Genomic DNA, 21,937 nt, shown 5'->3' on the forward strand with positions numbered 1-21,937 from the left:
TACACGGAACATGCAACTCATTATCTGAATAAGAATGGCGTCTGTATACAGTGTTAGTGCGTTGTTGTCAATTTTAATTTCAATATTTGGATTACAAAGCAATCTTTAAAGTTTTCATCTAAATAATTGGATTATTGAGTATCTGCACTCTTAAGATTTTGATAAATTACGTTTTAGAAAGTAAGAGACTTTTTGATTAAGGGTTACACACTTCGCATTTTCTGGGAAAATTATGACCTTGAAACGTCGTGTCAACATAATATAAGTTACAGTGGCGGCTCGTTTAAAAACTCAAATATAAGTTCTAGGAAAAGAATATTTTGTTTATAACATTTTAAGAATGGAAAGCAAGTCTAACAGAGAAACATTGGAGAACATTGTTATTGGTGGAGATGGAACAACACCCCAATATATGATTCAAAGGGTTCCAGAAAATGCCCAACTTTTAAGTCAAGAGCTTTTACAACAACAACATGGACTAGTTGTAGATTTAGGTGGAAACGACTTTATACCAGTTAGTTATGCTTCTGAAGATTTACTTACACAAGATCTTACAGAAGAAGATAGAAACTTAGCTGCTGCTTTAGTAGCTGTACAACTTAGCCAACAACAAAAACAACAACAGTTGCAAGATACTCCTTTACCTTCATTAGTTGCTACCTCCAACTTAGGTATAGGTAATTTCCTTTGTACTATACTTAAATAATCAGTATAATTATACTTAAGTAATTATATATTACTTTTTAATATAGGAATATTCCATATAGGTGCATTTTATTCTTTTGTTGTCTTTATGGGGATGAATTTTGTTTTATTGTTCCTTGTAAGTTATTCATTTTTTATGTTCATGTTATTTTATTATATACAGTGGTCTTCCATTCATATTCTTTGGGATTTACTCCTTACTCATCTTTAATTTGAGTACTTTTTAGTTTTTCTAATGTTCTGTATTATGCAAAGCATTCGCAGTTACTTATTTTAAGTACTACTTATATAATACATAAATACCTCATATTATCACATGCAATACAGCCTGAAGAATTAAAAAGAAATGAAGTTGTACCAAAAGCAATAATAGCAATGACTATGTAATTAACAAAGTTTAGTCTTTTCTCTTTTAACTGCTGTAATAATTTTATAATACTAACTTTTGACAATAAATATTTCAAATTAATGCTTTGGAAATTAAATTTTCATATTCCATACTTGTCACATTTGACTTCTATAAATAAATACTTCTATGACAATATAAAATATTGTATAGCCAAAAAAACTGTATTTTTCAATGTTACCACATATTTTGTGTAAATTAGTTCACAAAGTTGAATGACTTTAGCTAATCATCTTATTGCATGTCCCTATGCTTATTGTTACTACACATGTCTTCTATCACAATGTGCAGATGGTTAGACTTATTTCCATAGTCTGTGGATCATGCTAGTGCAATTTTTATCCATATGAAAAAACTAATCCAGCACTTTTCCCCTTTACTGGGTAACTTTTTATTTTTTTATCCATTTACTGCATGCCATGGGCTCATAATTGGTTATCAATCTTAATGTTGTGGTTTACATGCTACTGGATATTTAGTTCCTAGCCTTAATGGATTGTGTGTTTATAAATACCATAAATGTCATTGTAATTTTATTTTTCTCATGTTAGGTTAAGCTTTTTTTGTTTTAAAACTGTGTAGTTCTTGTGACCTATTTTCACAAAAGAGAGTTTTTGTAAGTGGGCTCCACTTCATTGTTTTTTTCTCTATAGCACTTTCCATGGATATTGGATAGGATTACTGTTATGTTAAGGATGCCTTGTAAGTGGAATATGCAGGCTGAAGCAGAAGACCCTTAGGCCTTAGATAAACCAAATGTACTGTGGTTATTTAGTTTATCAACATAACACTTAGGGAATTGTTATAGGTTGAAATTTTTGAAAAAATATTGTTTTAATTCCTCCCACTTTAATTGTAACTGCCAATAATTTATGTTATGGGAACTTAATGTTCACTGATAACTAGAAGTTGTGCCTGGTAGGTCTCCACCTTCAGGAGCATTAAGGTATTTTGTGACTTCCATTTTAGAAAAACTATAGTAATTCCATGACTTGCGATTGCATGTTTAAGAGAGAATGAGGCTAATCTTTTTGTTATACCTAGAAATATCTACTTAAAAATAGAGCGTTTTATCATTAGATCATTTTACATCTTGGCCAAGATGTTACTATTATTCCACTGTAGTTTCCGAATTGTTTGGAACATTTTCATGCCTAATATGGTTTCCCATTTCCCAATTAGATCCACAAGAGATTTTGTTCTTTAAAATGCAGACAATCTATCTCAGAGCAGACTAGTGCGTAACGGTCATTAGGTCTTCCTCAAACCTATGATAATGACACTGTAATCTTAGATTAAATGGAGACTCTTCTGTAAAGAAAATCCTTTCTTGTTTGTGAATTGTCCAATCAAGATGTTCTCTTGCAAATTCTAATTAGATACACCTAGTTAAATCAGGACTTCTCGTATTATAAGAACCACTTTCCCTATATAAGAACAGCCTTAGTTGTTCCTAATATACCTTTACTTTTATTATTATATATACTTTTTTCTTATTAGTTAATATATTTGTATCTAATTACCTTTTTTTCTACAGGAACAAAGATATTGGATGAATCTCAGTTGATTATTAGCAGTGAAAAGGGTGGAGGTACAAGTTTCTTGAGGATTGTAAATTCTGATAATATTTACGTGGAGCAGCAGCCACTCAATAAACTAGTTGATACTGTTCGATTTACAACTGTAAATAACCAATCGTTCACTGAAGACGAGCCAATTGACAAGAGTATTATAAAAAAAGATGATGATAAGGGAGATTCTGATAGGGAATCTTTAAAGTAAATATAATTGTTTTTATTATTTATAATCTAGGTCATACATGGAACTGAGGAAAAATTCAATGAGCTAGAATAAATTTCGGAGTAATGTCCAAAAATGTTTCCTTTTAAACATTAAAATACTACTATGAAAATTTTTTGACATTTGTGAAGTCAATTACTTCTAAAAAATTAAATGTAACACCTATGTTGTGTTAATAGGTCAATTTTTTAACATTACATAAAAAACTATATTAAAATGAATTTTGTAAAAAGTTTAAGTAGATATTTAAATCATTCATAACATTTAACAATGGTGTTAATTAATAGGTATTTTTTAATACAAAAGTGGAGATTATTTCCAATTTTTTTTTAAAAGAGGAAAGTCCACTCTTTAATTATTTAATATGCAAGTTGATGGACTCCATGTCCAAAATGAAGGTAATTAATTAAGTTGAAAAACATGTCTTTAGGAAAGACATACTTTTAAGGGGCTTAGAATTATAGTAAGGGTATATATAAATAAAAAAAAATTCAAAAAGCCAGTCATAAAAGGTCATATAATGTTGAAAGTAATAATGAAAATGAATAACAAAAATATAAACTAAACTGCAAATGTAACACAAAAATATCTACTACCTGAAATAAATGAAAATAGGCTAAAGTAAAAAAAGCATCTTGTTTCAAGGGCATCAATATGAACAGGCTTTCCGTTAACTATTACGCACAACATAATGCATGGATTTCCCAAGAAATATTCGCTCACTGTTTATCTATTTTTCTAATACCCTGTTTTTTCAAAAAGGTTTTTATACCGGACGTTCGACAATACTTGCAATCAAAAAATTTGCCACCAAAGGCGATTTTCATTTTGGACAATGCACCTGCTCATCCGGAAGCCAGTATGCTGCGAAGTGATGATACAAATACCACATGCTCTTTTCTGTCTGCGAATACAACATCCTTGATATAACCAGTGGATCAATCAGTCATTAAAACTTTCAAAAGATGACACAGAAAAAATTTGTTATACCTTGTTATGGAAGAGGAATATTCTTTGCAAGAATACTGAAAAGCATACAACTTAAAACACGCAGCCGATAATGCTGCGGATGCTTCGGCTGATGTTTCGGAAGTAACACTGAAAAGAGCGTGGAACTATGGCCTGAATCAACCGAAGATGAAAATGCCCTCGTGACAGACGAGCGTGAGTTATGGCTGAATTAACTGTTTTGTTTTCGTTGCCTAAAGATGACATAAACGAATGGTTCATTTGTGATGAGGACGCAAACGGCTATCGATTGCTGACAGATGATGAAATCTTTGAAACGGTAACAGAGGCAGATGAAACAAATTCAGAAGCTGACACAGACTTGGGATTTGACGGTAGTGATGTCGATGATGCTATTGCAACTGACAAAGATTTGTATAAAGAAGCTAGAGAAGCCACGTCGCACATGCAACAATTCATCGCGTGGTTTTCTTGACAAGAAAAAGCCAATAAAGTAGATTGCATATCTTATGCCGATTAAGAAATTCAGCCGTTGAAAAATGTGAAGCAACAGTAAAACAAAGATTTCAGAATATTTTAAACCAAATTAATTCGATTGTGATATAACTTTGAACTCTATAGACTTTTTGGTGATGCAGATATTGTGAAGACCATCAAAATAAACCTCCTAAGGTGGGTGGGCCACGTTATGCGGATGGATGAGAGTGATCCCACTAAAATAACTATGCTAAACAGGTTGGTCGGAAGAAGAAGAAGGGGGCGACCTAAACTCAGATATCTGGACGATGTACAGGAAGATCTGAGGGAGATTGGAGTGAGGAGCTGGAGAAGACAGACACTTGATAGGGAAGGATGGAAGAATGTTTTGAAGCAGGCCAAGGCTCACGAAGGGCTGTAGCGCCAACTGATTAATTCGATTGTTCGTAGACAAATATGTCTTATATTGTCAAACAAAACATACAAAAAAATTTGAGAGTTGTACTATGAATTTTTTTTAATGTTCTTTTAACCGTTTTTTCGATTATCCGTCATACCCTTGCTCCGGTACCCTGACTGATAATCGAGGTCCCACTGTATTAGTTAATAATGATAAGGTGACAAAAAACGGTAGCATACACAGTATATTGCAATACATTTCAGGTTAAAACTAATTTTCTTTATTCGAATTACTTACTACTTCGTTTTTCCCCTAAGCTCAGCATATTGAATTATTTTGAAGTCATGTTAAATCTTTACTTTTTAACATTTTATATGATTTTTAAGAAATGAACCTCGTACTTCTAAGAAAAGCCTACCCCACAAAAAAAGAATTTCAAGGAAACTCAAGAAGAGCACTGTATCAGCTTCCAAAAATATTGTCTGCAATCTTTGTGAACAATCATTTAGCTCTAATGATGAATTTGCACAACATGAAATCTTATGTCAAACTACAATCACTCCAGTCAACCAAGTTAACGCGTTTAACTGCCAAATTTGTAATGAACCTTTTACGGAACAACTCAAGTAAGTATTAGTGTTTTGTTTATTTTTTGATGTGTTCTGTAGTCTTATCCATTTGTTTCTTAGTGCTTAAATATAAACTATGATAGAAATATTAAATAGGAAAACAATCTTGTTTTTATAGGGTTTTCAAAAAGAATATTGGTGGTTTTGGATAGCAACAACTTCTTTTCTTAGACACTTTAGCTTTTTACTTTCTAGACCTCTTTTTCACATATTTAACCTGCCATTAAAGACAGGGATGTTCCCGTTCTACTGGAAAACTAGCTTTATTACCCCAATACTAAAATCTGGAGATAATTCTCAAGTGAACAATTATCAGCCTATTAGCATTCTAAGTTGTATTCCCAAAGTTTTTGAGAGCCTTGTCTGTGACTATTTGTCAGCAACTTTAAAAGGCTGTCTTATCAACCAGCAATTTGGATTTCTCTCTAGCTGCTCCACTGAACTTAATTTATTGACATTTACTGATTTCTTTATAGAATCTCTTGAAGATGGCTCCCAGGTTCATGCTGTAGACACAGACAAAGGCGTTTGACCGGGTAAATCACACAAGATTTTAATCAATAAGTTGAGGAGTCTGTGTATCCAGAGTGAACTTTTAGAATGGTTGTTATCCTACCTAACTGAAAGAATACAAATAGTACATGTTCAGGGTTTTCAATCGTTTGTGATTAAAGTACTTTCAGGAGTACCACAAGGATCACACCTAGGACCTCTTCTATTCAATAACTATGTTAATGACATTGTCCCCTGTTTCCTCTTTGCTTCTTTCTTAATGTTTGCCGACGATTTAAAATTATATTTGAAAATTGAGAATGATGGTGACTATCAAAAACTACACTCTGATTTGGATCGGTTGAGCTATTGGTGTGACAGCAACGGAAATGTTAAAAAGTGTCATTTAATGGTTTTTGGTCGGAATAAAACTCCTACAAAGCATATCTATACTATTAATGGTTGTCCTTTAGACTCTCTAATGTATCTCAGATAAAAGACCTAGGTGTTGTGCTTGATTCCAGCTTATCCTACATCAACCATATCTCATCTGTTGTCTCAAAATCACTTCAACTTTTAGGATTTATTAAACGTTGTGCTAACGACTTTCTAAATATCCTATCCATAAAAGTTTTGTTTTATGCACTTGTGAGACCCCACCTAGATTACTGTTCATGTGTTTGGTCTGCTCACTATAACACCCATATTCAAGCTATTGAGAGAGTTCAACACAAATTCTTAAGATTTGTTGCATTTAAACAAAACCAGAGGATTGAAGAAATTAACTATTCAAATATTTGGAAAGGTTCCTCAACATAACTTCTCTCCAAATCCGACGCATGCATAAAGATCTCACTATGTTTTATAGTATACTGCACTCTATTATTTTTGTTCCTCAACTATTGGAAAAAATTAATCTCCATGTTCCCAGTGGACAAATAAGGCTAAATCAACCCTTTTATGTTAGACCCCTTCACACAAACTACTGACACAATTCCTTCACATCTAGAACACCAAGGTTTGCTAATCAATATTCCCAAAGGTTGGATTGTTATAGTATTCCAAAAGAATTTAAAGCTCAGCTTAAGAACTGTGTGTGATAGCTCGGTGTCCTTGTGTTTTGTACATTCTTTGTTAATGTTTGTTATTTACTGTTCCTACTTTTATTTTTTGTATGATTAAAATTTTTAAATTTAATTTAAGTAGGTTACGTTAAGAATCTTCTGTAATTTATCAATAATGTTTACATTGTATTTTAATAGGGCGATTGTCCCTTAATAAATAAATAAATACATTATGGCAAGATACATGTTCAGTCTTCACAGTGAATGGGCATTCGCTTTGGCCTTCTTGGAAATGTAAAGGGATGATGACTTTACCAGATACTGCAGCCCAGGCTATGGCTCTATGACCTTTGTTTGTAATTCTTACAGCTGATCCAGTATTCTCAAACATCCGAATCCACTTCATAATGCTATCATCACTTGGTGCATTGCAAGAACATAATGTATGTCTTAAAATACAAAGGTGGAGTGCAAACTATCTATGAAACAACTGTTTCGGTAATAGGCTCACACGCAAAACGCACGATGTGTCCTTGAGTATGACTGTATTACTAATGAGTCTCCACAAAGCAGTACATGACGCTCTCTGCATCATCCCATTATAATGTACAATAGAAAAATAAAATCACGCTACTCTTTTTGAACACCCAGTAATATAAACAGCGGATATATCTTATTCCAGAAGGCAGAAATACAGAAATCATCCATAAATTTTTAGATTAACTAACAAAATAACAATATTTTCTCTTTGTAAAGGTTCTTCGAACACTTAAAGAAACATTATGAACCCGGAGGAGGTGGTTTACCAACTGGACCTCCGAAAGAACTACCTAGTACTAATATAGATAAAAAATCCACACCTGAAAAAACGGAACACGTTGAACACGACCGCCAAGAAAGTTTACTGTCCAGTCTCCTTAATTTAAGTTGTATTGAGTGTAATAAGACATTCAGAAGACAAAAGACTTTTGAAGCTCACATGAGAGATATACACCCAAGCAAAAATGAACCTATTGATGAGTTCAGTGAACCTGAAGATCTCATGGAAGGTAAGTGAACTTGCGATATATATCTTTTGGTGTAGTTTTTAAAATGTAATTCTATTCTTTGGTTTTTATTTATACATTTATTAGAGTATCTTCCTTATATTTTTTCCACTTCCTTATATTTCTCAGCCACGATTCCTTTTTCCAACCCAAGCTAAGTTTCACTTTTATCTTTTCTTCAAATATAAGTTGTACCCGTTCATATTCTATGTAGCACATTCTTTGTTTAGCCTTGTTTACCAGTGGCCGAGAGTGTTCATTTTTATTAGGACTTCAGTATTGGATGTTCTACTTGTCCAACTAATTGTCTGTTGGTGTTCGAAGTCTTATGTATGTATTTAATTTCGGTTGGTACAAAAGTTTCTGGATATTATATGTAGAAGCTTCACCTTATTTTTTTCTGTAAAAGTCCTCTAATGGTAGGAGTTGGTTACTCTTCCTTAGTCTGCTGGATATCTTTAAAATTAATTTTGTTAGCTTTTGGGACATTCAGCATCTTCGTTGTTTTATTTTTGTTGATTTGGTCTCTAGCTAGTCTGGAAGAAATAAGAATTCGAATGTACAGAACTCGCAATCTAAATATAATATGAAAAGAGGTGCAGTTTGGAACCTCCAGCCAACTATTTATTAGAGTTCTTTTTCGACATGCAACTCCTATGCACAGTAAAATATGCCTTTACCTTGTGTGTTGCTGTTCTCTTGGTTTCTTGGTAGCCCACGAACACATCAAAGAGGAACAGCACGATGGCAACCCAAAACCTGCCAGATACTTCCTAAATTCTATCGAAGTATTCAACAAAATATTTTCACAAGACACGTAATTATTCACTATAAACTCATTTTGTCATTAAACATTTATAGGTATAACAATGGTGGTGGATACAAATGAACCTGAACCAGAAGAAGACGATTCCAAAGCATGGTACAGGGAAGAAGAAATACATCAGACTGAAGAAGACTTAAAGGAGCTGGAATCTGGAAATGATCATATTTGCCACCTCTGTAATCAGCCATTCCCGTTAAGGGCCATATTATTGCAACATTTAGTTACCTGTAGAGCAACAACAGGCAATACAGGTAGGTGAAATATTTTATTATTTGATTATTCTGTATATAACAAAAATATTTTGACTAATTTGTATTGTGTCCTAGGCCTACAAGGACTGAAAAGTAGTCCCCAATATTTTGATCGTCTGCAATCACCAAGCATAAAATATTTAATCTCACTGATCATGATCATTAATCCATTTTTTTGGAAATGGAAAATTCCCCTATTGATTCTCGTGATTCTAAAATTTAGCGTTATTTTTTTCTATTCCTCTCTGTATGTTGAATCATTCCACTGTCAAAGTACTTACTGAAGAAATGGTTACTAATACTCAATGAAATAAGTAAACATCTTTTATCATGTAACTCAATTCCAATTTTGCATTAGAAATTGTAATTAAATTTATTTTTCAGAATCTGCTCCTTTGGCGGTAGTTAAGAAAATCAACAAAAAGAATAAGAAAAAAGCGACTCACAATTGTAACGAATGTGATCGTGTCTTCACACACAAAAATTCTCTCGTTTATCACATGAAGAGCCATTCTGGTATTCGTCCCCACCAGTGTGACCAATGTGGCAAGAGCTTTTTCGCTTCTAGTGCTCTAAAGGTATGTAAAATGTGAATATTTGTGAAATATAATGTGTAATAACTATCTTTTAAATTAAATTAAGAAATAAGAATAAAGTAGATTATATCACTAGCAAAATTTACAAAACATTGTATTTTGCAAATAAATATAAATTTATTTATATTTAGAATGTAAATTTTATAAAGAATTTTTTTTTTATTTCTTATTTTACTTAAGGCATTATTAAAATTTTAAACATTAGAAACAACTGAAATCAGAGTGTGTCAACACCTATTTTTAACATTTGTTACGATGAATTTGCAGCTCTAAAAAATGTTCTTTACTTTTCTGAGATACTAATCTTTCTAGCGGACAATAGCACCGATATTGTCACTCTTGATACTCCTTCTGATATACAAAATAGATTATTAACTAAACGATGCATTATATAACAGTGTGGTGATCAATCGTGATCCCATGTTTAAAGTATAACGTGAAATTTCTTCCTTCACAATATGATCTCCCTGTCAATACCAATAACTTATCAACATACAAACGTGCAAAATGTCACCAAAGGCCGTAATAGACTTTGTTAAAAAGACTGGACTGAAGGGACAACTTTGACTTAAGAATGGGCCACAATAGACCCCTTAGGTCAAGTGAAGGGATGGTTAAGCACCCACTCATATTGAATCTAACCTAACCGAAACTTGCAAAATACTTCTAAAACGAATTCTTATACTATTCGCGCTTCTTTCTCTACCATAATTTCATATATTTCGTGTACTTGATTTTGCTCCTAACAGGACATTGTGAGTTTTGGTGTGATGTCTCTATTTACCAACATTCTCATCGAAGATTTCTCGTTGTTATGCAGAATAATCCGGATAAACACCTGTTTGGTTGTGGCTGATCTTGTAAATAAATGTTTTACTTATTTATTTTGTATAGACAATTTCTTCAGCCAAGTACCTGGAACCCCACTGATGGCTCTCCATCTTCTCATGTCATTGCTGATATGTCCATAGAAACCTTCGGTTTTCAGATCTAGAATCATATTCTCTTAAAACATCAGTTTGGCTCCGAATTACTGATCATCTGGGTCTCACAGTTAAAACAGCTTTCATTCTTTTGTCGCTCATCTGAATACACAATGTATAGGCATAAATTTGTAATTAAAGTAGAAAATAATCAGCCTCTTCCCTTTCACAGTAGGTTGGTCATTTATTGACATCAAATTCTACACATCCATGTGCAGTTAACTCTGATCCTACTCCTATATCTGTGCCTGTCTTTTTCGGTCAAAACCCGAATCAAAGATGCATCAGATTTGATTTTTTCTCCCATTCCCAAGTGAATCCCATAGAATGAAAGGAATTCAATAATAGGTTGAGTTTACCAAAAGTACAAGCTGATTATAGCCGCAAATGTCAAACATGGAACACAAAATTTCGCTATAGCAGTGTTGGCATGTTTTTATAATGTAGATGCTGTATGCTTCAAATATAAAAAGATAAAGCTTTAGAAAAGTACATTTTGTTTATATTATGTTATGAATTCTGCAATTTTTGATTTATATAAAACAACAATGAGTAAATATTTGTTTCTTTGGAGATTAATTGCAGTTAATTATTAGACATTTTTTTAGCTATTGCCCTTTGATAGATTAGGGAATAGATTTGGCAATCGTCAAATCAGCAGTTGCCAGATTACAACAAATGTTTGCAATTAATCTCGAAAGAGACAAATATATACTCGTTATTGATTCATATAAATTAAAAATTGCAGAATTCATAAAATAGTATAATCAAATTTAAAACCTTTATCTCTTTATATTCGAAACATACCACATATGCATTATAAAAACATGTCAACACTGCCAAACCGAAATATTTTGACATTTGCGGCTATATTCAGCTTGTACTTTCGGTAAACTCAACCAAACAATATATAAAAATTCAAATCTTTTTGTGGAAACCCATGTTAATATAATTTTTAAGTTAGTTCAACAAAATTTTGAAGCTCTTTTTTATTATAGGTCCACTTGCGGCTTCATTCTGGAGATAAACCTTACAGTTGTGAACATTGTGGAAAACGGTTCAGGCAATGGGGAGACCTGAAGTATCACATAACATCCTTACATTCTACGGAAAAGAATTTTCAATGCGAATATTGTGGCAAAGAATTTGCTCGAAAATATTCTTTGGTTGTACATAGAAGAATCCATACAGGTAATATGTGATTTGAGCTTATTGTTTACTTGTCAAAACACCTAGAATTTATTTATTGTCCTGTAACTCTCATGTGACTCCCAAAAGTAGATTATTATTGTGAAACAAAATGTAAAAGATAAAATTTTACCCCAGTTTTTTAGAACAACTTTTGAATAAATTTTATTTTATTGCACTTAACACCATATTACTTTTAGGTGAACGCAATTACAAATGTGAATTTTGCGGCAAATCCTTCAGGGCATCCTCCTACCTCCAAAACCATCGGAAAATACACACTGGTGAGAAGCCTCATATGTGTGGTGTATGTGGAAAACCTTTCAGAGTTAGATCGGACATGAAGAGACATCAGAAAACACATTCTAAAGGACCATCGACGAATTCCAAATCCATTAGAACTATTTCGAAAGTGGAAAAAGTTGAAATTATAGAGGAGGAGGAATTAAGCAGCGAGCTACATATTGAAGATGAGGAGGCTGCCGGCCAGTTGCTTACCGAGTATACACAAGAAGAATTGGATGACGAGACAAGAACTGTCAGAGTACCTAACAGAAATTTGTAAGTATTTTTTAGTTAGCCAGGCTGTAAATGTCAGGGTGATTTTGAATAAAATATTGTACACGGCTTAAGAATATCCTAGAAAGTGTTGAATTGTTGTAATGTATGGTATCAACTGCTGGACTCTAATGTCCTTTTTCGAATGAGGATCTTGTATGCTCCATTAAGTGAAATCCTATAACATCAACCTCGTGTCACCACATTTTTAAAATTACAATACATTCATCATTCAATCTTCAATCACAATCTTTAATCACTTTAATCTTACAATCACTTTAATCTTTAATCAAGTAAACACAAGTTTTTCCTTCATTGTAAGTTTTTTAACTATGGTATACAGCCAACAACTGGGATTTTCCCTTTAAATTTTTTAATTGTTTCTTGAACTTTAAAATCAGTCCCACAAAAACATCTATTGAGATTCTCCTTCATTCACAAGATGGTGTAACACTAGGAGGATCATTTTTTCTCTGCATTTGTTAAAACTGATTTATAATCGCGATTTTCATAGCGTGTGTGATTTCTGTTTGTATATGTTTTAATTTTAGATCAAAGTAATAATTTTATTTTTACCACAATGTTGAATTTGAACATATGACTTTGCATTTCATTATTTTGAATATTCTCTCTGTCATTCACATCTGCAACTTTAAAGTATGTGTGCTGTAGTTTATTTTATTATTCTTTCTTCAGCTCTTTTTGTTCTATCTATCATAATAGAGAAAATATGTTGTTGGGTAATTTTCTTTTTATTTTTTTAATAGTAACTGGTCAGCTCCACCTTTTGTCTTTCTGTACTAATATATTTATCAAAAAATTCTTGAAAATGTGAAGTTGTTTGTGCGAAATCTATTGAAGGAAAAGTTCTAATTAAACCTTGAAAATTGGTATATGATCTTAGTCCAAGTAAGAACCATATTTAGGGTCAATAGACCAAAGGTCATTAAAGTTACAAATAACTCCAGACAGAGAAGACATAGTCTTGAAACTGTATATAGTTCCTTTTGAAGACATAAATAAATATAAGGCGTGTCAAATTGTAGACCAAAAGGTGTAGTTTTTGAAAAATACCTGTCCAATATTGTCAAATTGCATTAGATCCATGGACCTATAAGTTGCTAGTATTCTTAGGTTAAAACAAATTGGTTTTTCTTGAAAGGTTTTTGTTACATACACGAATTCTGTCGTGTTCTTCAATATCTGAGCTCTATATACTGTTTATTTTTATTTGAAAAAGAATTGAATTCACATTTTTTTGTCTTTAATTGTTTTTATTGTTATTACAGGTATATTAATGGCCACGAACTGTTTCTTGTAACATATCCAAATGATATAAGGACAGGAGAACCACAGACATCAACTGCTGCATGGGTACATGCACCTAATGCATAAATGCATTGATATTATATATTTTTCGTACTTTATTTAAAATTTAATTTACATTATCTGTAGGTTAATGGTCTGATGTCATTACAAGCAATTTATCTTAAATGTATATGTATATATATATATATATTTTTTTTTCATTTCACAACGTATTGTAGAAAATAAATATATGACTAGATTTTTAAGTTTTTTATTTAGTTCCTAAAGGTATATGCACTCTTCCTCCTCTTTCGTTCACTTCATGCCAGCAAGAACAAGTTAATGATCTAGGTTCCATGATATCTACATACATTTTTCCTTGGAGGTGGTCTATCTCATGTTGAAGTATTCGTGCCCACCATCCATGGGCTAAAATGGAGAATAAGGCACCTTTTTCATTCCATCCTAAAAAATAATTAATAATTAGATTATTCCAAATGTTAGAATGTCAAAATTATGTGGCAGCTCGTTAGAAATTAATATAGAATCCAGGACAAATCTCCCAATCAAATTAAAGACAAAATACCACCATGAATGACATGAGAATCAGTCAACCAGTAGTATAGGTTTGATAAGATCTTTGAGCTCATTCCACAATTATACTACTATTATAAAGAAGAATTTAACTGCTGCTCAAATAAGCTGCTAAGCACAAATTTTCTAATTAAGTTTTATTACTTACAGAAGATATTTAAAAATAAGGTATAGGAAGTACTAATAAATATGGGATATTCAGAAAAAAATATATCCTGTTCAATATGTCAAATATGGCGCCATCTACAAGTTAATTTAAGATCTAATATATAACTTAATTGCTTTAAAATGCCACAGAAAATAGCTTCAGAACAATATTATATAACTTCTTTAGGAAAATGACTGATTTGTTAATAAAAATATTTTAATTTTACTAACATCCTGTAGCTTAAACACAAGAGATCTTAGACTATTGATTGTTAAGTACAATATTATTTGTAGGCAGGTACTGAATACAATATAAAAAAATATTTTCAATATATTAACTTACCTTTTACCTCAATAGACCTATATCTAGGTACATCGGCATAATATCCCTTCATGCTTTCACAAGATTCTGGAAAAACCACCTTTGTGTAATCTACAATTCTTATTTGTGGATTTATAATTACCTAAAACTAGTATATACTGGCATTATGTTCATAACTAATTTAAATGTCTAGATATTTGCTTTACTCAATATAACATTTTAATATTTCTTGGATCCAAATCACTGTGTTTATTACCACATTAATAACAATAAAAATCAGAATATTGTATAATCAAAATTATAGATGCATGAATATTTACTAAAAGTTAAACAATTTGAGATTTATGTTGATGGTTCTTGATATGCTTTGCTCCTGTTTTATTTCTTCAGTTACTTTAACTTCTTGTACAATACAGATCTAATATATTTCACAAGATTCCTGCAATGTTTTAGAATATTTTTTACAAAAATTGTGTTAAGTTTGATAAAAAATATGGTAATTTATCTTGCTCTTAATAAAAGCCAGCAACTTTCCTTTAGGGAGTTTAAAAGGCTGTTCTGGCTCATTACTTGTTTTAGAAGTGTATGTTCCTATTATATTATCACTGAGGACTTGATAGTATCCAGCAACTATTAATGTCACCATCTTCAGATCATATCGTCTACATCTGTTAATTTTTTTCATCTTATTTTTAACATAATCCAAAACGTTGTTTTACTTACTGTTTGTGGTTGAATAGTCATCTCCTTAGCTTTAATTTCATTTTTTGAATATCCTTTTAAGTGTTTTTCATTGAATTCTGCTATTATAACTTGCAGAGGTATTCCAATTTGTGGTGCTGACAGTCCTACACAGTTATCACTTTGGAAGGCACTTCGTAATTTTTTAATAAGATATTGAGCCTCGGGTGTGCAAATGTCATCTTCACAAATTCTTTCTGATGATGCTCGTAAATTTGGATCACCTATTTGAACAATATGACTGTAAGGTGGATCATTAGGTTTTGGTTTAACCAAATTAGCGTACCAGGTCCTCAATGTTTTGTAACTAATATAACGTACACTTTGTTGCATTCTCATTTTTAAAAGTGATTCAAATTTTTAAATCCCGTTTTTCTTTACATAACCTTTCAAAAAGCATGGATAATCACAGCATATACAAGATTAAAGACAGTTAAAGGGCACGGTTCGTAGACTTACTACGGTTACCTCTTCCGACTAACCAATGAACATTAAGCCCGAAATTACGTCAAGAGAGTACACTAATTTGAATCGTAACATTGTTAGGTTTGTTCCAACACAACAAAAAACCGTCACGTAACGGTTACGCTCCTGCGCACTAAACAAAATACGTTCCAACAAAAATATGATCGTTCATCTCATCGTCCTTCCGACCGTTCCAACAAAAATTATGATCACCCAGTGACGGTTTCGTGACGATAATTTCAGTAATCTGGCAAATGCATGTACTGGTTGGGATGACTTGCGCACTAGGATTTTATTCTACTTCTTTCAATTTGTTCAGAAAAAAGAAGTTAGGTTAACGATTTTATCACATGCTTATGATAGACTTATTATTTATTTATATATAATTTGTTTCTCGTTATTTATAACTTTATAAATAAGACTGACGATGAAGGAATTAGTGATTTTTCTGATTATTATAGTAGTGAGGATGATTTGGAGTTATTAGCCGAACCTAGGGTGAAAAACCAGAATTATTTAGGTAGATTGGTCTTTATTTTAAATTTGTGCAAACTACTGATTAATAATTAAATAAATAAAATGAAAAAATAAATTGTCACCAAATTATTTCAGTTGTCAGAAAATCGTTCCAACATCAGTTTACAAATGGACCGTGGAAGTGATGACGTAGATTTTATTGACATCTGTCAGTTTAACTTTCCAAACAAACCTTGTTTAGTGTGGATAATTTGTATTTTTCGCTATTTTTTCACTTTTTTTTACAGAATCTTTCCGCTTTTTGCAATAACTAAGTATTCTAATAGTTACTACAACAATTTTACAAGGTTGTGTAAATAATAAAGCATGTTGTTTTATAAAATAGCAATAAAATGGATGTATCAATAAAGTAAGGTTAGAATGTCTTTAATTTAAACTTTTAAACTATATTTCATAGAAATAGAACACTGAATTATGATGGTATTATCGTAAAAAGCACTATACTTAAAAGAAAAAGTAGCAGAGGAAGCAAAATGTTAACTTTATAGAAATTAAAAAGTCTTGAGATTGGACATTTCAACTTTTGTTTGGAAAATAATTGACAGTTGTGACGTCACACTCCCACTGTCCATTACCGTCATCAGACGATACAAATGATGAACATGCGCATTAAAAACGGTACAAGTAGTTTCGTGACTGTTTTCGGCAGTGTTGCCAATCGGCGCATAAAATCGCACAATTTCGCATAATCCAGCTAAGCAAAAGAAAAAGCCAAGGCCAAGCCACAGCTTACAACGTTTATAAGAAGAGTCCGCGTCTTCTTTTTTCCTTTAAAAAAAGATGTTTGTACTGACCTGACATTTTATAGTTATACAGCATTAACTTTAGCAAATAAAAATTACTTTATGGAAGAAAATTTCCATTCTATGGCGGCATTATATCGAAAATAAATTTACAACATGTAAAAATTGATTTTCGGCCACCTGAGTCACCTTCATTAAGAGTGGTTTAGGGTTAACCCGGGAGTGGACGGGTGGTCTGAAAAAGTCACCTGTGGAGTCCATCAGGACCAAAATTTAAATGACTTACAAATTTCAGATAACATTCACATAATGTTTTTAAGTATTTTGTCGGTTTACGTGTCTATTACTTAAGGACCTTATGTTATTCTATTTTTGTTGTTTTATTTTTCAAAAAATATAGGAATTAATCTAAAACCTTTAATTTTCTGCTTTGTTTAACTTTTATTAGCACTTGGTAAACAAATGTTTTCCAAAATTCCTACAGATGTTTTATTAAAATACAAATATTAACCTACACAAATTTGGTTATAACAATAAACAGAAAAATTCTCTGCTCAAAATACAACTTTGAATTTTACTCCAAATTGTTCTCTGTGCATTCAGAGCAACATGCTACAATGTTCTCCATACACAACCAGGACAGACAAAATGTGCAAAAATATCGCGTTTTCTATCTTTTTTAGTATTTGCAATTTCTTTTTTTTATTGGTGGTCATTTCTAATGGGCCTGGTATAGGGGTATTTGATAAGTGTAATGCTGGTTGTTGTACAACTCAAGCTAAATGAGGGTTCAAAGCTTTCCTCATATTTTATTTTGTCATATTCCTAAATCTTTCAAATATTTTTCAGCAATGTTTAAATTCTTCTGAATTGTTTTTTTTATAATTCGAACGAATTGACAGCAGCAACATTCATGAGGCCATAGAATAATACCATAGGTTAACATCTAGAAGTGTATCTAACAAAATTATAGGAATCTCTATTCCTTACTTTGTCAGATCATAAAATGTAATAATTTCTATATATGTAATAATTTGTAAGAAACCGAAAAAACTGCATAACAAGTATATGAATCTCAATTTCCCATAGTAACAGGAGTAGGCGGGTGAGGTCTGCCAAGACATATTAAATATCTCAAAACCAAAAAATAAATTTGTTTTAAAAATTTCACCATTATTTGGAGGGAGCAATTATTGAAAGGTACTGAAAAGGAAAAGGTCATTTGTATAATATAAATAACATTTACATTAAAATCATTTTTCATTCTTTGTAGTAAGAATCTAACTATAAAGTGCCCTGTTATTCCCCAAGCAAATATTTCTCACCAGAAAAATCCCCCTATCTGACAATACCCAATCAATACACATTGAAGGAAAGGTTTCACATATATTTGAGTAGGTAGGTACTTCACATTTGTATTTACAGGGATTTCACATTAAATTACATATATAAATATAAGGCACAAATTGAAAAAAAAAATTAATTATTCAAGTGTACTTCTTCAACTGTTACTTTGTGTGTTGTGTTTGTGCAAAGAAACTAAAAAATATATAGAAAATGGATAAGTGGCTTTTCAGTTTTAAGGTAAATATAAAAAATAGTTAAAAGTTACAATCATTTATATATATATATATATATATATATATATATATATATATATATATATATATATATATATATATATATATATATAATAGAGAAATCACATAAGCATTAACCATAACTAAATTTGTACCTTCTAGGATGCATGTTCAATAGTTTAAAATAATTATTTTTTGTTCACATCAAAAAATCATTTCCTATACAATAATTAATGGTACTTATTGGTTTTTTTAAGTACCATATAGTTTACAATATCTTTATGCTTCTTCAAAAATCAAAATTACCAACATATACCTGCTGTGAATGAGAGGTAAAAGTTCAGTAGATTTTGTATAGATCTTTTAAGCTTCTTAAAATTAAATTTTGTGTTTTAATAAAGCAAATTGTTTTTTAGAGTAAACATCAGGAAACAGAGACAAATAAGCAGAAAGATTCCCCAGTACCACTTGATGTAGAAAAGCCAGGTTGCAGTCATCAAGTTGAAGGCTCCCCTATTTATCCTGCTCCCACACATTCTCATATTATGAGTGACAATGGCGATACTATGGTAATGTATTGAAGCAATTGATAATTTTATAAAAATTACATAAAAACACAGACTTCATATCGTATTTATTTATTAAAATTATATAGATAATATAATTAAATTAAACTATAAACTACAAATATCAGATATAATTACAGAAATTAGGTATAATATGAGAAAGATTTAAAACTACTACAGTAGTGAAATACATTTGTATTTGACTTTGACTAATATTTTATTGATTTACACCATCTAAATTATGATTATATTTTTAGAATGATCCTACACCAGCAAAAAAGAAAATAAAAATAGAGAAAGCATCAAAGAGTGAAAAAAAGAAGACTTTTAACAGCTCTTGGAAAAGTGTACCACAGTTTAAGAATTGGTTAGAAAAATCAATAAAACAACCATCATCTGAGGGTAATGAGTACGCCTATTGCAAGGTATGTGATTGTGATATTGTAGCTCATAAAAGTGTATTACTAAAACATTCAATAAGTGAAAGGCATAAATTAAATTGGACAAAAGTGGCGAGCAATACTAAACTCACTGAATTGTATAAACCAAATGCTGATGATGTAGCTGTAAAAACGGCAGAGTTAAAGTTATGTGCCTTGTTGGCAAGCAATAACCTGCCATTTTTATTAGTAGACACCCTAACTCCTTTAATTCAAAATATATGTTATGACTCGAAAATTGCTAAACAATTACACTTAAAACGAACCAAAGCTAAGTCAATTATTTGCAATAACTTGGGGTATAATTTTCTTGAAGAACTATATATTAAATTAAGGGAGCCAGGATGTTTTTTTTCTTTGGTTATGGATGAAACTACTGATATTTCAGTAAAAAAGCAATGTGCATTCACTACTATAATTTATGAAAATAATTCAACCAAAACACAATTTTTTGATCTTGTCGAGGCTCATGGATCAACAGCTAGTGATTTATATGGTATTCTAAAGAACTGTTTAACTTCAAAGAATATTCCACTGACTAATTTTGTAGGGTTTTCATCAGATACCACCAATGTTATGGTTGGAGAGTTTAACTCTGTATTTTCCAAGTTAAAAGAAGAATTTCCACACATAGTATGCATTAGATGCTCATGTCATATGGCACATTTAGCTACATCAAAAGCCTGTTTAAAATTACCTAGGCATGTGGAAGATCTGCTACGGAACATAGGCAGTCATTTTAATAGGAGTGCTTTGAGGAGACACAAATTTATAGAGTTCCAAAATTTTTTTCAAGTGAAAATTCACAAGATACTCTCTCCAGCCATAACAAGATGGTTATCTATTAAAGAATGTGTCGATAGAGTACTTGAGCAATATGAGCCACTTAGAGCATATTTGACAGAGTATGTATTTGAAGACCCGTCAATTACAACAGAAACAATGTTGGAAACCATGTCAAATTTGTTCACACCGGTGTATCTAGAGTTTATGTCATATTCTTTAGGACTAATGACAGATTTCAATTTACTCTTTCAGTCAGAAAAACCACTTCTTTGTAAGGTTCAGCCACAAACTGAAACTCTGTTGAGAACGCTGTGTTCTAATTTTATAAAGATGTCTGTAATAAAAAGAACCAACGACATATTTAGACTTAACCATGAAAACCCTACAAATTTTGTTAGTTTACATGATATTTATATAGGAGTTGCTGCAACAGAAAGCTTGAAAGAATTAAAAAAAAAGCCAAATTTGAACCAAAAAGAATTTGATAGTTTTTTTAAATGTATTTTAGAATTCTATATAGAGTTAGTTAGTAATATTAAAAATCGATTCACCTTTAACGATCCTATCTATAAAATAATTTCAATATTGGATCCCAAAATTGCACAAAGCTTTGAAATAAAATCATTACAATGTGTAACTAATCAATTCCCTATTTTAAAAGAATATGTTAATATTCAGGAGTTAGATAATGAATGGAGAAGACACGCTTTATTAGACTTTGAAAAATTAAATTTAAATTCAGATGACTGTGAGCAATATTGGTCTCAAATATTTAATTTAAAAAATGATGCTAATGCTTTTTTATTTCCGAATTTAAAAAAAACGCTACAGCTACTTTTTGTTTTGCCATTCTCTAATGCTAGTGTAGAACGTATATTTAGTGATTTGTTTAACATAAAAAGTGACAAACGGAATTTATTAAACTCTTCAACAGCAAAGGCTATTTTGGCAACCAAAGCAGGAGTTGAAAAGAATGGCGGTTGCTTAAAATTCATACCATCCAAAAAAATGCTAGGCCATAATACATGGAAAGACAATCAGTAGCTTGTATTTTAATATAGTATGTTTCTACTTTAAGTATACCTATGTTTTTGTTTTAATAGAATAATTTACATTAGTTTAAGATATTTAATCTGTTGTTTACTTGTAAGTACCATTCATAACTGATTATTAAAGCTAAAATATTACAAATGATGTATATTTTTCAAAATATCCTATTTTCCTGATAATATTTTAAGTAAAGAAAATAACTTGGCAAATAATTTGCAAACTTTTATGTCTTCAGTTTCTGAGGAAGACAAATTAGTTGAACATGTTC

At 31.3% G+C, this 21,937-nt stretch overlaps 3 protein-coding genes across 5 annotated transcripts; 2 read left to right on the plus strand and 1 right to left on the minus strand.

The window, feature by feature from the left end:
- Nucleotides 1-14: 14 nt before the first annotated feature.
- On the plus strand, nt 15-13,957 carry LOC140437697 (uncharacterized). 3 transcript variants are annotated; one of them, XM_072527357.1, is made up of 9 exons: nt 15-677; nt 2,649-2,889; nt 5,144-5,383; nt 7,699-7,991; nt 8,850-9,065; nt 9,450-9,643; nt 11,643-11,835; nt 12,033-12,393; nt 13,680-13,957. In XM_072527357.1, exons 1-9 carry the CDS (start codon nt 341-343, stop codon nt 13,783-13,785), a joined length of 2,181 nt encoding a protein of 726 aa, XP_072383458.1. In that variant the 5' UTR covers nt 15-340; the 3' UTR covers nt 13,786-13,957. The 3 variants fall into 3 exon arrangements, with proteins under 3 accessions (XP_072383458.1, XP_072383459.1, XP_072383460.1); XM_072527358.1 differs by having other exon boundaries at nt 15-671; XM_072527359.1 differs by lacking the exon at nt 15-677 and adding an exon at nt 1,309-1,494.
- Nucleotides 13,954-15,934, minus strand: LOC140437700 (peptide deformylase, mitochondrial-like). The gene is made up of 3 exons (XM_072527360.1): nt 15,485-15,934; nt 14,783-14,903; nt 13,954-14,163 (listed from the first exon to the last, which is right to left on the minus strand). Exons 1-3 carry the CDS (start codon nt 15,839-15,841, stop codon nt 13,970-13,972), a joined length of 672 nt encoding a protein of 223 aa, XP_072383461.1. The 5' UTR covers nt 15,842-15,934; the 3' UTR covers nt 13,954-13,969.
- Nucleotides 15,935-18,702: 2,768 nt separating this feature from the next.
- Nucleotides 18,703-21,663, plus strand: LOC140437703 (uncharacterized). The gene is made up of 3 exons (XM_072527362.1): nt 18,703-18,831; nt 19,244-19,396; nt 19,651-21,663. The coding sequence occupies exons 1-3, from the start codon at nt 18,805-18,807 to the stop codon at nt 21,661-21,663; spliced, it is 2,193 nt and encodes a 730-aa protein (XP_072383463.1). The 5' UTR covers nt 18,703-18,804.
- Nucleotides 21,664-21,937: the final 274 nt, after the last annotated feature.

Source organism: Diabrotica undecimpunctata, chromosome 3, assembly GCF_040954645.1.
Source record: "Diabrotica undecimpunctata isolate CICGRU chromosome 3, icDiaUnde3, whole genome shotgun sequence".
NCBI lineage: Eukaryota > Metazoa > Arthropoda > Insecta > Coleoptera > Chrysomelidae > Diabrotica > Diabrotica undecimpunctata.